The sequence below is a fragment of the Lagenorhynchus albirostris genome, chromosome X (assembly GCF_949774975.1).
Source record: "Lagenorhynchus albirostris chromosome X, mLagAlb1.1, whole genome shotgun sequence".
Lineage (NCBI taxonomy): Eukaryota > Metazoa > Chordata > Mammalia > Artiodactyla > Delphinidae > Lagenorhynchus > Lagenorhynchus albirostris.
This window is the reverse complement of record NC_083116.1, coordinates 1,378,972-1,394,930: the sequence shown is the minus strand read 5'-3', so window position 1 is coordinate 1,394,930 and position 15,959 is coordinate 1,378,972. Positions and strand designations below refer to the sequence as shown.

The 15,959-nt window shown below is 60.1% G+C and overlaps 3 protein-coding genes across 3 annotated transcripts in view; 1 reads left to right on the top strand and 2 right to left on the bottom strand.

Moving 5' to 3' along the window:
- Nucleotides 1-15,959, bottom strand: part of TEX28 (testis expressed 28) — a 118,117-nt gene that overhangs the window by 22,581 nt on the left and 79,577 nt on the right.
- On the bottom strand, nucleotides 3,132-3,905 carry LOC132512910 (melanoma-associated antigen 8-like). Its single transcript, XM_060136949.1, has one exon. The coding sequence runs from the start codon at nucleotides 3,903-3,905 to the stop codon at nucleotides 3,132-3,134; it is 774 nt and encodes a 257-aa protein (XP_059992932.1).
- Nucleotides 10,075-12,911, top strand: LOC132513861 (paraneoplastic antigen Ma6E-like). Its single transcript, XM_060138464.1, has 5 exons — nucleotides 10,075-10,606; nucleotides 10,643-10,840; nucleotides 11,039-11,113; nucleotides 11,258-11,365; nucleotides 11,420-12,911. Exons 1-5 carry the CDS (start codon nucleotides 10,075-10,077, stop codon nucleotides 12,742-12,744), a joined length of 2,238 nt encoding a protein of 745 aa, XP_059994447.1. The 3' UTR covers nucleotides 12,745-12,911.

Sequence of the window (15,959 nt, the reverse complement as noted above, 5' to 3'; positions counted from 1 at the left end):
ACGCCTCAGGCCACATCATGGAGAAAACACAGGGAAGCCAGGCATTAGTGCCCATGAGAGCCTGACACTGGATTCTGCCCACGTGGCCTCCCCAGCCCCATCAGGTCACCATCTCTCGTGAAATGGACACGAGGGCCAGGGAGGAGGGTGAGGGTCTAGGACTGAGGGCGTGAGGATGGAGAAGGGTCCCGGACGTGGGGGTCCGAGGCACGGCCCTCTGAAGGCGGCTCCTATGCTCAGGCTTGGGCCCTGCTCTCTCCTTCCACTGCCCACTCTGCTCCCTTCTGTCCCAGCGGCGTGGTGGCCCCACGTTCTCCTGCAGGCTCACTTCCCCGGGCACACTGGCTGTCAGGCAGGCGGCAAGCCTGCATTCAAAGCACGGGGACCGCCGGGCTGGAGGAGTCGCCGCGTCCCCACGGGGCGTGAGTGTCTGTGCCCTTCAGGGCCCTGCGGATGCACCTCCTCCTGGATGCTTGCTCACACGTGGCTTTACACCCTGCTGCTGTCTTGTGAATGTCACTTGGCTTCACACCCTGCATCCCGCCACCAACCCAGCCCTATCCCTGTGCCCAGCCCCAGCTCAGGGACCACGGACAGGCACAGGCCCGGGCCCCGCACTTGCTCACAAAGGCCCCTAAAGCAGCAGCCGGCGATATTTGCCACAGAGGAGGGTAGGCGAGAGCCAGGCGGGAGGTCAGCCCTTTGCCAAGGAGGCTGGAGCTCAGAGCAGACGTTAGCTGGGGCTGGGGAATGGGGGCTTCTCGGGAAACAGGGCCACGGCTGAGACAACTCACACCAGCCCCTCAGGGGGCAGGCTCAGCGCACGTAGAGAACGTCAGAGCTTCCCGCTGATGGGCGGCAGCTCCCGTGTGCCCTGCGCCGCCCTGGTCAGGACTGGCTGTGTGCCGGGGTGGTGTGTGCTCGTCCAGAGTCTACTGGGGAGGGCGCTGCTGCCCCCCTGAAAAGTGTCTCCCTGAATGTCCCTGGGGCGCTCTTGGCGTGTCCCGGCCGCTGCTGCGCTGCCTGCCACGGCCGTCCCTGGGCTAGCACTGTCCCCCATCAGTCAGTTCACTGCACGAACGAACGGGCACTAGGAATCCCTGCTTTCCCCCGGGAGTGCTTACCATTTGTGATGACAAAATCCCCTTCTTTTCCGGCAGGAGTGTCTGAGCAGGTTCCATTGGCCCTGAAATTCTCCACCTTTTCCAAGTGCCCACCTGCTATATGGCAGGTGCTTCAAATCCAGGATCCCACGTAATGTTCACGTTGTCGTACGGCGCTCAGCAGGGAGGGCTGCCTCTTTAGCCCCCGGCGCCGTCTGCACCTCCCACTGCAGTGACCTCCCAATCCCATTAGGCCCAGGAGTTGCCTCTTCCTTTCGATGCCAGGTCACAGCCCAAACCTGTGGGTCTCTGATGCCGCCATATTTCTGCACCTGCCTGAACGCGGGGACACTGGCGGACGTTGCTTCTTAGTGGCTAGGACTTATTTCTAGTATTATTCTGATCCCAGACTCTGTCCTTCTCCCCTCTGGAAATTGCTTTCTTTTCATGACATCTCAGAGAATTTGCAGCTCCATAGGAAACGGAATAGAAAACCAGTCAAAATTGCTGTTCTGTGTGTTTTACTCCTGGAGGATTTATTATTCAATTTGGATGTGTGTGTGTGTATGTGTGTGTGTGTGTGTGTGTGTGTGTGTGTGTGTGTGTGTCTGTCGGCATGGAGGGAAGGGTGGTGATTTCCCCAGCTGGGTGCAGCTCACACAAAGCTCCCAGGATTCCAGTCACACGGCGACTCCTTTCCACTTCGGCAGCCTCTCTTCTTTCAAACCCCCTATTTTCATTCATTTCATCCCACTGAAATCTAGACCTTGCTCACAAGTGGCCAAAGTAAACTCCAGGTGACTAAAATGGTCGTTTCCATACAGTTGGTAATTGGCTCTCCCAGGGCAGGGAGAGGAGGGCCAGCCCCGGGAAAACCGAGCAGGGCTTCAAAGAGCAAGACCCTCATTTCTCTGGAAATCCTTGCAGATGGCGGGTATGAAACACCTACCTCTTCACTGTGGCCCACTGCAATGCAACAAGAGCCAGCACCCCTTCCTTCCTGCCCCAGGGCGAGATTTCTCTCGGCTTTATCCACGACCCAGAAGGACATCTCACAGCAATGTCCCATTTCAGACTTTCCCCTCCAACCCAAGACACACTCTCTGCATGTCTGGCTGCTGCCACCACCCAGCTTCATCATCATCACCTCCCATAGAAGGAACCCCCACTTCCCAAAGGCCCGAAGTGCCCTGGCTCGGGGCACTTAACACTCCAGGGCTCGCTCCTGGAGCCCCACCGCCTCGTCCCATGTTGTCTTATTCTGTGGGACTTAGGGGACGTCTCACCACCTTCCTCATGTGACAGTGGCTCCTAGACCATCACTCTAGGTGTGGGTGTGTCCTGCCTTTCCTAGCGTTCCCGCTACTAACACAGGCCCTTCCGGAGAGCAGAGGCTCCGTGGAGGTCTGCGGAATAAACAAACCAGTGGGCAGGGGGCTTATTGACGCAGATGAACCTTCTCCTACTTTCTTAAAATACCCGTGCAAATCCAACTCAACAGAGATAGTTCGTTTTATTTACAGAATGACAGACAAGACAGGGAAGCAAGAATTGGAACAACAATGGCTTTTATTTTTCTATTTCTTCCCCCATCTATATCACTGCTAAGTACTTCCACATTTCCAGAGCAGTTCTGATTCCAATTCCCTGTTATCTTGTACACGGTCACAAAACGAACTGGGAGATTTCCCAACCTCTCTTACAAAACAGCAAAACTCTTGTTCTTGAACTGAATTAGTGCAAATACCTGTGGGATTAACGTCACACACAAAGTTAGACACTGAAGCTTGTTTAGTCTTCTATTCAAAGAACCAACATTTGAAAAATTCCTAAAGAAAACGACATGGAAGTCCATGTCAACATACACAACAGGAACCCAAAATGCTGCACACCGGCTTCCCCCAACTCGCCCGGCTCTCACTGCTTAGAAGGCTGACCGCTCCCTCTTCAAACTCAGAGTGAAGGAGCAGCCCCCCTTCCTGCCCCACGGGAGAAGCTGCTGGACGTGGGACTGGCTGCTGCTCTGGCTCAGGCTCCCTCTTCCTCATCGCTCACACTCCCTGCAGACACGGATGGGAAGAACCTGGGATCCATGCTATTGCTCCTGAGCAGATGCTGCAGGACCTGACACTTGCTGGCCTCTGCGTAGGCCCGGGGACCCCACAGGAACTCGTAGCGGGCAGGGTCGCTGTGGGGCACCTGCCGGTACTTCAGGTAACCCGTCTGCACCCACACTTCGGTGAGCAGCTCCCTCCCGCCACAAAACCCCAGGGTGCCTAGCTTTCCCCACACCTCCTCCTCAGGGGCGCGGTCACCGAACAGGGTGACCATGGTCAGGACCAGCAGAGGGAGGCTGGCCTCGGGCGTGCGCTGCCAGTCGCTCAGCACTGCATCCCAGGTGAGGCCCAGGGTGGGGACCAGGACGTAGGTGCGCTGGCGGGGGTCCACCTCCTTCACGGCCAAGCCAAACAGCAGCTGCATGCACTCGCAAACGAGGCGGAAGACCACGGGGAAGTGGTCCCGATGCTCCCGGACGACCGTACTCAGCATCTCCGCCTCAGAGGTCGGCTCCCCGGTACGAAACTTGACGAGCAGGAACCCCACCAGGTCAGCCATCAGCGCAACAAGTGCCTCGCGGGACAAGGGCTCGGCATAGGCGGAGAAGGAGGGGGCACCAGGGGAGGCGGAGGACGAGGGGGATGCGGCCTCCTCCCCCGCAGCCCCCAGCAGCGGCGCCTCCACCGGACCCTGGGCCGGGACTGGGGCCTCAAGGTCGGCCTCAGGCTGGCGGAGCTCACTCATCTCGACCGGGGGCCTGATCACTGGGGTCGGTCCGCCCACGGGAGTGTGGGCAGGGGACCTCGTACCTGGGGAAGAGAGGGGGTGTGAGCGGCCTCGGCGGAGAAAGGCACCCTGGGCAGCTCTGACAAAGGCCACTTACAGGTCTCGTCTTAAGGGCTGCCCTCGGGCCTCACAGGGGCGCTCCTCCTGGGCGGCCTGTCCCCTGCCAACCTGAAGAAGGAAGTGAGGGGGCTCCTCAGGGTGCAGCCAGCACGGCCCCAGGTTCTGGGGCTGACAGGGCGGTGGGGTGACTTGGGTGTTGTGGGGTCCCCTCTGTTCTGGGAGGGGGAGCCCCTGGGTACACACTCAGGGCACGCACCTCCCCTTGGCTCCTGGCGCTGCCTGGGCCTCCTCTGCTCTGTGCCCTGAGGACACGGTCCTCAGACCTGGGCCTTCGCCTCCCGGTTCCTGGAGCCCCTGTAAGAGGAATGGAGGGCGCACCTCTTGTGTACACTGTGGCACAGCTCTGGGCCTCGGTGCTGGTAGGAGGATTGGGCCGGACTCTGTGAGGTCCCCCCAGTGCTGAGTTCTGGGGTGGGTGGTCCCCTCGGGGTCGCTCGTCGTGCTCACTGTTCCCCTTAAGGGCCTGGACCCTCCCCTTTGCAGGCCGGAGGGGAAACTCAGAACAGGACCCCGAATCTGAACAGAAAGCAGTGAGGGGGCCCCACAGGTGGCCGCACCTGCCCAGGGCCTCCCGAGGGTCCTAGGAAGGGGAGATGCTGGGTCCTCACCTCCTCCTCACATCCTGCCTGGCCTCCCAGCACTGACCACAGGGGCAGGTTTCTGTTGAGGCCCCTGTTCCAGGGCTGGGGGTCTGCTCAGTCCTCCCTCGGGGTCCTGGGAGTCCACCCTCTGCGGACCTGAAGGCTCACCCCTCACACCAAACACCTGACCTCCTGAGGACCCCGACCCAGAGGTCAGGAAACATCTCATCTGCTGACCATGCTTTGGCGCCTCCAAGGCCCCCGCGGAAGGGCAAAGGATCCCTCCCTGTGTCGGGGTCTAACGTCCTCAGTCCTTCCTTCCTCGCGTGCAGGCTGGACTCTGGGCAGGACCTGGGATTGTCCCGTCTGCCAGTGTGAGTCCCTGCTCCTTATACCAGGTCTCCAGTCTCTCCGAGACCCTGACGTCAGGACGTCAGGACAGGCCTACCGTGCTCATCCCGCCCCGGGGCCTTAGTCCACCAGGGACCTGACATTTTACCCTCTGCCCTCATGCGACCCCACCCCTTATCCCAGGTCCCCAGCTTCTCTGAGACCCGGAAGTCAGGAAGTGCTGATGTGCTCATCCCGTCCTATGACCTCAAGGGGCCAACTCTGTTCTGGGGTCCACGTTTTCCTCAGTCCTCCCTCAGACCCCTCACCTTGACTCCACACAGAACCTGGGATTCTCCGCAGTGCCCACCAGACACCCCGCCCCTTATACCCCCTCCCTAGCCTCTCTGATACCCCGCCCCGTGCTCCCCCTCTCCAGGGTGTCTGAGACCCGGATGTCAGGAAGTGCTGCACATGCTCATCCCGCCCTTTGGCCTCCCAGTGCCAACTCTGTTCTGGGGTCCAGGCTCCCCTCAGTCCTCCCTCAGGGCACTCACCTTGACTCAATGAAGGACCTGGGATTCTCTCCCGTGCCCACGAGACACCCCGACCCTTACACTGCCTCCCCAGCCTCTCTGAGACCCCGCCCCGTGCACCCCCTCCGCAGCGTCTCTGAGACCCGGATGTCAGGAAGTACTGCACGTGCTCATTCTGCCCTATGGCCTCCCAGGGCCAACTCTGTTCTCGGGTCCAGGCTCCCCTCAGTCCTCCCTCAGGGCCCTCACCTTGACTCCACGGAGGACCGGGGATTCTCTCCCGTGCCCACCAGACACCCCGACCCTTATACCCCCTCCCTAGCCTCTCTGAGACCCCGCCCCATACTCCCCTCCCCAGCGTGTCTGAGACCCGGATCTCAGGAAGTGCTGCACGTGCTCATCCCGCCCTATGGCCTCCCAGGGCCAACTCTGTTCTGGGGTCCAGGCTCCCCTCAGTCCTCCCTCAGGGCACTCACCTTGACTCAACGAAGGACCTGGGATTCTCTCCCGTGCCCACCAGACACCCCGACCCTTATACTGCCTCCCCAGCCTCTCTGAGACCCCGCCCCGTGCTCCCCCTCTGCAGCGTCTCTGAGACCCGGATGTCAGGAAGTGCTGCACGTGCTCATCCCGCCCTATGTCCTCTCAGGTCCAACTCTGTTCTGTGGTCCAGGCTCCCCTCAGTCCTCCCTCAGGGCCCTCACCTTGACTCCACGGAGGACCTGGGATTCTCTCTCGTGCTCACCAGACACCTCGACCCTTATACCCCCTCCCTAGCCTCTCTGAGACCCCTCCCCGTACTCCCCTCCCCAGCGTCTCTCAGACCCGGATGTCAGGAAGTGCTGCACGTGCTGATCCCGCCCTATGGCCTCCCAGGGCCAACTCTGTTCTGGGGTCCAGGCTCCCCTCAGTCCTCCCTCAGGGCCCTCACCTTGACTCCACGGAGGACCTGGGATTCTCTCTCGTGCCTACCAGACACCCCGACCCTTATACCCCCTCCCAAGCCTCTCTGAGACCCCTCGCCGTACTCCCCTCCCCAGCGTCTCTGAGACCCGGATGTCAGGAAGTGCTGCACGTGCTCATCCCGCCCTTTGGCCTCCCAGGGCCAACTCTGTTCTGGGGTCCAGGCTCCCCTCAGTCCTCCCTCAGGCCCTGGGAAGTGATTAGCCCATGAGGGGGGAGCCCTCATGAATGAGATTATCTCCCTTATAAAAGAGGCCCCAGACGGCTGCCTCATCCTCTTGTGCCATGTGAGAAGATGGCTAGTTGATACAGCTAGACAAGAAACCAGTCCATATAAAGAAGAGCTTTATTACTATTATTTATTACTCAGCCGTACAAAGGAACGAAATTGGGTCATTTGTAGAGATGTGGATGGATCTAGAGACTGTCATACAGAGTGAAGGAAGTCAGAAAGAGAGAAACAAATATCGTGTATTAATGCACATATGTGGAACCTAGATAAATGGTACAGATGAACCGGTTTGCAGGGCAGAAATAGAGACACAGACGTAGAGCACAAACATATGGGCACCAAGGTGAGAAAATGGTGGGGGCGGGCGGGGGGTGTGATGAATTGGGAGATTGGGATTGACAAATGTACACTAATATGTATAAAATGGGTAACTCATAAGAACCTGCTGTATAAAAAAATACATAAAATTCAAAACAAACCAAAGAAATAAGAATAGGTTTATGACATTATCAATCACAGTAGAAAACCACCTGTAAAGACAAATGGACGTACTTGCCACAATGGGCTCTGCATCGCCAAGTTCGCTCCCCCAACTCCGCAGCCTCGCAGGGAGGCCTTCCTATTGGTGGAAGGCCAATGGGCGTGTCTTTTGCTTCCGGAGGCGCCAAGCCTTGGGACCTCAGGCCCTCAGTGCGCATGGCTACTGCTGCTTCCGTGGCAGAGCGCCTCCTCACGTGCTCTTCTGATCCAACCAGTTTCTCGGTAAAGAGACGTCTAGAACTTTCTCCCTCATCTTCCTGGGGCTTCCGGGAGCACCCGGAAGCCCACGTGGCGTTCGCACAGAGTGCCTGGGACAGTCGGCGGCACAGTTCCTGGCTGCTCTGCTGAGACGAGCGCTTCAGCCCCTCGTGAGCGGGACTCCGGAGCCATCCACAGAGTCAGAGCGAGTCAGGAGACAGGCGGGGGCTTTGCCGGGGGCTGGACTCCGCAGGTACCGGGGGCCCTGGGAAGGAGTGGAGGTCGGGGGAGGGCTACGGGCTGCTCGGTTGGGAGTGGGGGAGCGGCGGCGGAGGGTAGCGGGCTGAAGGGGGGCTGAGGGAAGGGTCCCCCAGTGAGCGGGTCAGAGGGGAGGACCGCTGGCTTCCGGGGTGGCTGGTGGGGGGCGTTCTGGAGTCGGGGTGCAGAGGGTGGGGCTAATGGCTAAGCGTGGGGGGGGCCTGAGCGGAGGGCTTCCTGCTGGTCGGGTGGGGCCGGCCTTGGGGGCCAGAGGAGAGGACGACTGGCTGCGGGGCTGGGGAGGACGGGACGGGACGGGACGGGCGGGCCCCACCCCCGGGGCCGAGACGGGAGGGGAGGGCTAACGGCTGCGGCGTGTGGCGGGAGGAAGGCTGAGGCGGGGGTCGATGGGGAGGACTCCCGGGCGCGGGTGCGGTAGGCGTTAGGGGAGCTCCCGCCGGGGCGGGGCGTGGGGTGGGGGGGGGAGGACGCTCGTGGCAGTTAGGGGGCTCCGGCTCCCGGGTGGGCGGGGGCAAGACAGGTGGGCTCTGCGTCTGGGGTACGAGAAGCGAGAGCCCCTGGCGCTGAGTGTGCTCGGGGGAGGACTCCCCGGTGTGGGGAGGTGAGAGAGGCAGTCTGACCTCTACGCATGGCGGGGCGCCCGGCTTCCAGGGCCCAGAGCGGAGCGCCACCAGCTGGTGGGTGGGGGAGGGTGTATGGAGGGGATGTAGTGCGAGGGGCCGGGGAGGAGCCGCCTGGCCACGGGGGGGCGTAAGTGAAGCTGAGAGGGGGAGGCGCTGGGGCTGCTGTGATCTGGTGGAGGCTGTTGGCCATGGCAGATGGGTTTGTGGGGGTCCAGGGAGGGGCTCTGGCCCACTGCATTAGGCATCGAGAGCTTCAGGTCGCCTCTGTCCGGGTGGCACAGGAATTGCAGAGGTGGGTGGGCAGGGCAAGGCCCTGGCCTCCACACAGAGTACACAGATTCTTTACGAGGGTGCTTTGCACATTCACCCGGACACGCCATACCAGAGTTGTAAAACAGTCTCCATAAATTTAGCAGTATTGCAAGTTTACGTGATAAAGTTTTCTCATCACGGGGGAATTTTATTTGATGGTACTAATGATAATATATCTTCAAATATTGGGAAACCCATGGATCAAAGAGAAAAATCACAGAGGGACTTAGAAAATATTTCCAAGTGAATACTAAAAAAGCACAACTTACCAAACTTAGTGGGAGGCAGCAAAAAGCGACAGGAGGAAACTGTATTCCTCTAAATGCTTCTGTTAGAAAAGAGTCAGGACATAAAATCAGTGAGCTAACAGTCCATTTAGAGATTCTAGAAGAAGAAGAGCAAAGGAAACATAAAATGAAGTAATAAGAGAGCTAAGAGAGGAAATCAGTGATAGAAAGCAAATTATGGACACGGTGAACAAAGCCATGCGCTTCTTTCAAAAGAGCAAGGAAACCGAGCAAGTCCTAGAACGATGAATCACGGAAACATAGAAAGAACGCTGATCCCCAATATGAGGAATGAAAGAGGGCCAACGTTACGGATCAGATGTACATTAACAAAGAGGATATAGGGGAATATTATGGGACATTATGGAAATGTTTATGCTAACAAATCGGAAGACTTGAAAAATTCCTTGGGAAAAAGGCAGCTTCCTAAAACTGAGGCCAGAAATGTAGAAAAGGTGACGAGCCTTCTATCTGTCTTTTTTAAAAAAATTATTTTATTTTATTTTATTATTGTTTCTTGAGTCGTACGCAACAAGTGCTCTTTTGTTATTATTTTTAAATTTTATTTTTACTTTTGGCCGCGTTGGGTCTTTGTTGCTGCGCGCGGGCTTTCTCTAGGTGCAGCGAGCGGGGGCTACTCTTCGTTGCGGTGCGCAGGCCTCTCATTACGGTGGCTTCTCTTGTTGCAGAGCACGGGCTCCAGGCATGTGGGCTTCAGTAGTTGTGTCACGTGGACTCAGTAGTTGTGGCTCGTGGGCTCTAGAGCGCTGGGTCAGTGGTTGCGGCGCGTGGGGTTAGTTGCTCCGCGGCTTGTGGGATCTTCCCGGACCAGGGATCGAACCTGTGTGTCCTGCACTGGCAGGTGGATTCTTAACCACTGCGCCACCAGGGAAGTCCCTAGCCTTCTATCTTGTAAATAAATGTAATTTATAAAAAAAGTGTCCTAAAGTCAAACAAACCAAACAGGGCAGGGAGGTGCTCCAGGCTGCTGCTGTGAGGGGCACTAGGGTGGGCTGTGTGGCACAAACATGATTCTCTCTTCTTTGCACCCACAGGCCGGTTCCCACACTTCAACAGCCTGTGCACTCCTGCTTGATCGCTTCCCCCCACCCTCAGGTCCTCGGAGATGGCGATGGCTCTGGCGGTATTGCGGGACTGGTGCAGGTCGATGGGCGTGAACGCTCAGCGATCTCTGCTCATCCTGGGAATCCCAGATGACTGCAAAGACCAGGAATTCCAGGAGGCTGTGCAGGCTGCCCTGCATTCCCTGGGCAGATACCGAGTGCTGGGCAAGGTCTACAGAAAGGAGCTGGGGTCGAGTGTTGCCCTGGTCGAGTTTGCTGAGTGTTTAAATCGAAGCTTGCTCCCCCGCCAAATACCAGGCAAGGGAGGGCCCTGGACTGTGGTCTGCCTGCCCCAGGCCCCTGATGCTGATTCACAGGATAGATCCAATTGCCCTGCGCAGCCCCAGGGACAAGCAGTGGTTGGCAGGGCGGGTGAGGCAGGAACTGCAGGTCACTCAGGAACTGCAGGGGAGGAGGAAGCTGCAAGGGAGGCGGGAGTCGCAGGTATGGAGGGAGACACAGGTGAGGAGGAAGCCTTAGGTGAGGAGGGAGCTGAAGGTGAGGAGGGAGCTGAAGGTGAGGAAGGAGCTGCAGGTCTGGAAGGAGCTGAGGGTCAAGCAGGAGCTGAAGGTGAGGAGGGAGCTGCAGGTGAGGAGGGAGGTGCAGGTGAGGTGGGAGCTTCAGGTGAGGAGGGAGCTGAAGGTGAGGAAGGAGCTGCAGGTGAGGAGGGAGCTGCAGGTGAGGCAGGAGCTGCAGGTGAGGCAGGAGCTGCAGGTGAGGAGGGAGCTGCAGGTGAGGCAGGAGCTGCAGGTGAGGCAGGAGCTGCAGGTGAGGAGGGAGCTGCAGGTGAGGCGGGAGATGCAGGTGAGGAGGGAGCCTCAGGTGAGGCAGGAGCTGCAGGTGGGGAAAGATCTGAGGGTCAAGCAGGAGCTGAAGGTGAAGCAGGAGTGTCAGATGAGGAAGGAGCTGCAGGTGACGACGGAACCTCAGGTGAGGCAGGAGCTGCAGGTGAAGCAGGAGCTGAAGGTGAAGCAGGAGCTGAGTCAGATGAGGAAGGAGCTGCAGATGAGGAAGGAGCTGAAGGTGAGGAAGGAGCTGCAGGTGCGGAAGGAGCTGAGGGTGAAGCAGGAGCTGAGGGTCAAGCAGGAGCTGCAGGTGAAGCAGGAGCTGCAGGTGAGGAAGGAGCTGCAGGGCTGGAAGGAGCTGCAGGGCTGGAAGGAGCTGAGGGTGAAGCAGGAGCTGCAGGTGAGGAAGGAGCTGAAGGTGAGGAAGGAGCTGCAGGTGAGGAAGGAGCTGCAGGGCTGGAAGGAGCTGAGGGTGAAGCAGGAGCTGAGGGTGAAGCAGGAGCTGAGGGTGAAGCAGGAGCTGAGGGTGAAGCAGGAGCTGAGGGTGAAGCAGGAGCTGAAGGTGAAGCAGGAGCTGAGTCAGATGAGGAAGGAGCTGCAGGTTACAGAAATGTTGCAGGCGTGGCAGGACTTCTGAGTATGGCAGGACCCACGGGCGGGGCAATGGCTGCGCCTGAGGAAGCAGTTGTGACAGTGGCAGGCGCCATGGGTGAGGCAGGGCCCGGGACCCAGCAGTGGAGGCAGGCCTCGCAGCCCGTGCTGGACAGCATGGGCTACCAGGAGCTGGGAACCTTCTCTGGGATGGAAGAGCCGGGCCACGGGGAAGGGTCCTCTGAGAGCTGGCTGGAGCAGGCCAGCCACACGCTGCACCTGTGGCGCCACGTGTCTGAGAGGGAGAGGAGGAGGAGGCTGGTGGAGAGCTTGCGCGGCCCCGCGCTGGACCTCCTGCGCGGCCTCCTGGCGGAAGATCCCGAGCTGGCTGCCCAGGACTGCCTGGCCGCGCTGGTGCAGGTGTTTGGGAACAAGGACCCCCGGGGGAGTGCTCGGCTGAAGTTCGTGACCTGTGCCCAGCGGCCCCAGGAGACTCTCTCTGCGTACGTGATGCGCCTGGAAGGCCTGCTGCAGTCGGCCCTGGAGAAGGGGGCCATCCACCCGGCCATGGCGGACCAGGCGCGCGCCCGGCAGGTGCTGACGCGGGCCCGGCTGAACGACACGCTCCGGGACACGCTGAGGAGGAGGCGGCTGATGAGGAGGCCTCCCGGCTTTGCGGGGATGCTGCGGCTCATCCAGAGGACCGAGGCCTGGGACGCCGACCCGGCTAGCAGGGAGCACTTCCCAGGGCAGGAAGAGGCCCGTGTGGACGTTGCAGTCCTGGCAGCAGCCGCCCAGGCCGCCCCGGCCCATGAGGCCATCACCGCAGGCACCACTGCACATGGTGAAGATACCACCGCCCAGGCCGCCCGTTCCAAGGAAGGGAGCGCCGAGGACCACCCGGCACGTGAGGAGGCCAGTGCGGCAGTTGCCGGCACTGCCAAGGCTGGCGAGGCGGCCCCTGAAGACCATGGTGCCGCCAGGGCAGCCCCTGGCCCTGGGGAGACCAGCAAGGCGTCCGCGGCCACTCAGGAAGATGGAAGTGCTGCCGCCCCTGCGGGCCTAGGTCAGGCAGGACCCTCAGATGCCCCCGGGGTCCCCATGCCTGGCCGGATGGGCAGTGCTTCCCCGGTGGCCCCAGGAGGTCCTGGCTGGGAGCCAGAGGGCCTCGCCCAGGCAGGAGGCCAGGAGGCCGAGGAGACCCCCGAGGAGGGGCTCAAGCCCATCCCAGAAGAGCCGGGAAATGAGGACGGGGCTGCAGAGATGAGCCCCCCGGGGTCCACCTCGGGCCACTAGGCTCAGCAGGCCGTGGGGCTGCCAGGCTTGGAGGCAGGGGGAGGCCAGGCCTGGCAGCCTACTGGCCCCATATTAGGGGCCACTCCAGGTGCCTGGGCCTCCCTCCTGAGAGGGGACCCCTATTCATCATCCCCTGGGGCAGGTTGCTCCCTGTACTGGCAAGCCCAAATGTGTCCCTGTAGGCCCCAGAGGGACCCAGGTGTCAAGGAACCCCCAGCCCCCGCTCCCCTCCCCCCAACACGCACAGCCCAGCCATCGTCCCCCCGCAGAGCCCTGAGGTGCGCCACGAGCCAGCCAAGGCTCTGGTCTCTGTGGGCCAGTGTCGTGAGCTCAACGTGTGCTTTCTGGGCATAGATTCAGGCCCAGCGCTGCCTGTTGTTGTGGAAATGTGCATGTGTTCTCCTCTGAGCAGTTCCCCCAACCCCTGCGCGGCGTGGAGACCCCGAGCCCAGTCCCAGGAGCCGGCGGGAAGGACGGGATGGACGAGGTCACAGCCAGCGCCCACCCCAGGACCTGGGAGCCCACCTGCGACCTTCGAAGGAAGACCTTGACCGGGGCTGCAGGAGGTCTGCGGGAGGCCCCCCAGGGCTTGTGTTCTGCTGGGCCACCCCGTTGTTCCTCGGGACTCCACGTCCCCGGCTCGGTGGCGTGCGCCCTGCTGTGGGACTGTCCTGTGTCCGCCATAGGGCAGGGCCAGGCCCCGGGCATGTGGGCCAGAAATGGAGGGTCTGCCCTGGGGGGAGCGGGCATGGCCGGCGCCCATCTTCCTGGCGAGAGGCCACCCGCGGGGCCCTCAGGAAGGGAGACTGTGGGGAGATGGAGGGCCGCCGGGTGGGGTGTAGCGGAGGCACCTTTTCGAGGACCCTGGGTGGGGCCGGGACCCGTGAGCTCCGGTGGCCGTTAGAAGTTCCTCTGTGTGTTGTTATGCCCTGTGTTCAATGGTTTCAGTCAATGTTTCTGTTTAATAAATTTCCCTGAACGTTTCATCTGAGTCTGGCCTCTGCTGTGGGCAATGGAGGGAAAGGGCTGCTGCGGGTGAGGGCGGGGGTCCAGAGTCCGATTCCTGCTCAGCACCCATGGGACACCTCTCCGGGGAGAGGGTAAGGTAGGCACTTTGCAGACCCAGACATCGTGAGGGTTTTTCTTCCAGTTCATGGGTGAATTGTAAAGTTTCAGCGAAAACTGATAATTGCCTAAAAAGGCAGTAGAGAAGTTAAAATGTAAATGAAAACCTTGATTATCTCAGCAGGAAAAAGGGAACATAGGAGCAACAATAGATGGACAGACACTGCTATGGACTGAATATTTGTAAACCTCTCCCCCTCATTCACCTGTTAAATTCTAACCCCCAAAGGGATGGCATTTGGAGGTGGGGCCCTGGGAAGTGATTAGCCCATGAGGGGGGAGCCCTCATGAATGAGATTACCTCCCTTATAAAAGAGGCCCCAGACGGCTGCCTCATCCTCTTGTGCCATGTGAGAAGATGGCTAGTTGATACAACTAGACAAGAAATCAGTCCATGTGAAGAAGAGCTTTATTACTATTATTTATTACTCAGCCGTACAAAGGAACGAAATTGGGTAATTTGTAGAGATGTGGATGGATCTAGAGACTGTCATACAGAGTGAAGGAAGTCAGAAAGAGAGAAACAAATATCGTGTATTAATGCACATATGTGGAACCTAGATAAATGGTACAGATGAACCGGTTTGCAGGGCAGAAATAGAGACACAGACGTAGAGCACAAACATATGGGCACCAAGGTGAGAAAATGGTGGGGGCGGGCGGGGGGTGTGATGAATTGGGAGATTGGGATTGACAAATGTACACTAATATGTATAAAATGGGTAACTCATAAGAACCTGCTGTATAAAAAAATACATAAAATAAAATTCAAAAATTAAAACAAACCAAAGAAATAAGAATAGGTTTATGACATTATCAATCACAGTAGAACACCACCTGTAAAGACAAATGGACGTACTTGCCACAACGGGCTCTGCATCGCCAAGTTTGCTCCCCCAACTCCGCAGCCTCGCAGGGAGGCCTTCCTATTGGTGGAAGGCCAATGGGCGTGTCTTTTGCTTCCGGAGGCGCCAAGCCTTGGGACCTCAGGCCCTCAGTGCGCATGGCTACTGCTGCTTCCGTGGCAGAGCGCCTCCTCACGTGCTCTTCTGATCCAACCAGTTTCTCGGTAAAGAGACGTCTAGAACTTTCTCCCTCATCTTCCTGGGGCTTCCGGGAGCACCCGGAAGCCCACGTGGCGTTCGCACAGAGTGCCTGGGACAGTCGGCGGCACAGTTCCTGGCTGCTCTGCTGAGACGAGCTCTTCAGCCCCTCGTGAGCGGGACTCCGGAGCCATCCACAGAGTCAGAGCGAGTCAGGAGACAGGCGGGGGCTTTGCCGGGGGCTGGACTCCGCAGGTACCGGGGGCCCTGGGAAGGAGTGGAGGTCGGGGGAGGGCTACGGGCTGCTCGGTTGGGAGTGGGGGAGCGGCGGCGGAGGGTAGCGGGCTGAAGGGGGGCTGAGGGAAGGGTCCCCCAGTGAGCGGGTCAGAGGGGAGGACCGCTGGCTTCCGGGGTGGCTGGTGGGGGGCGTTCTGGAGTCGGGGTGCAGAGGGTGGGGCTAATGGCTAAGCGTGGGGGGGGGCCTGAGCGGAGGGCTTCCTGCTGGTCGGGTGGGGCCGGCCTTGGGGGCCAGAGGAGAGGACGACTGGCTGCGGGGCTGGGGAGGACGGGACGGGACGGGACGGACGGGACGGGCGGGCCCCACCCCCGGGGCCGAGACGGGAGGGGAGGGCTAACGGCTGCGGCGTGTGGCGGGAGGAAGGCTGAGGCGGGGGTCGATGGGGAGGACTCCCGGGCGCGGGTGCGGTAGGCGTTAGGGGAGCTCCCGCCGGGGCGGGGCGTGGGGTGGGGGGGGAGGACGCTCGTGGCAGTTAGGGGGCTCCGGCTCCCGGGTGGGCGGGGGCAAGACGGGTGGGCTCTGCGTCTGGGGTACGAGAAGCGAGAGCCCCTGGCGCTGAGTGTGCTCGGGGGAGGACTCCCCGGTGTGGGGAGGTGAGAGAGGCAGTCTGACCTCTACGCATGGCGGGGCGCCCGGCTTCCAGGGCCCAGAGCGGAGCGCCACCAGCTGGTGGGTGGGGGAGGGTGTATGGAGGGGATGTAGTGCGAGGGGCCGGGGAGGAGCCGCCTGGCCACGGGGGGGCGTAAGTG

Coding starts and splice junctions, on each gene's coding strand:
- LOC132512910 (XM_060136949.1), bottom strand. CDS start 3,905: ATGAGTGAGCTCCGCCAGCCTGAGGCCGACCTTGAGGCCCCAGTCCCG.
- LOC132513861 (XM_060138464.1), top strand. CDS start 10,075: ATGGCGATGGCTCTGGCGGTATTGCGGGACTGGTGCAGGTCGATGGGC. Junction 10,607..10,642: donor AGGTGAGGAAGGAGCTGCAG/GTCTGGAAGGAG, acceptor CAGGAGCTGAAG/GTGAGGAGGGAGCTGCAGGT. Junction 10,841..11,038: donor AGGTGAGGCAGGAGCTGCAG/GTGAGGAGGGAG, acceptor CAGGAGCTGAAG/GTGAAGCAGGAGCTGAGTCA.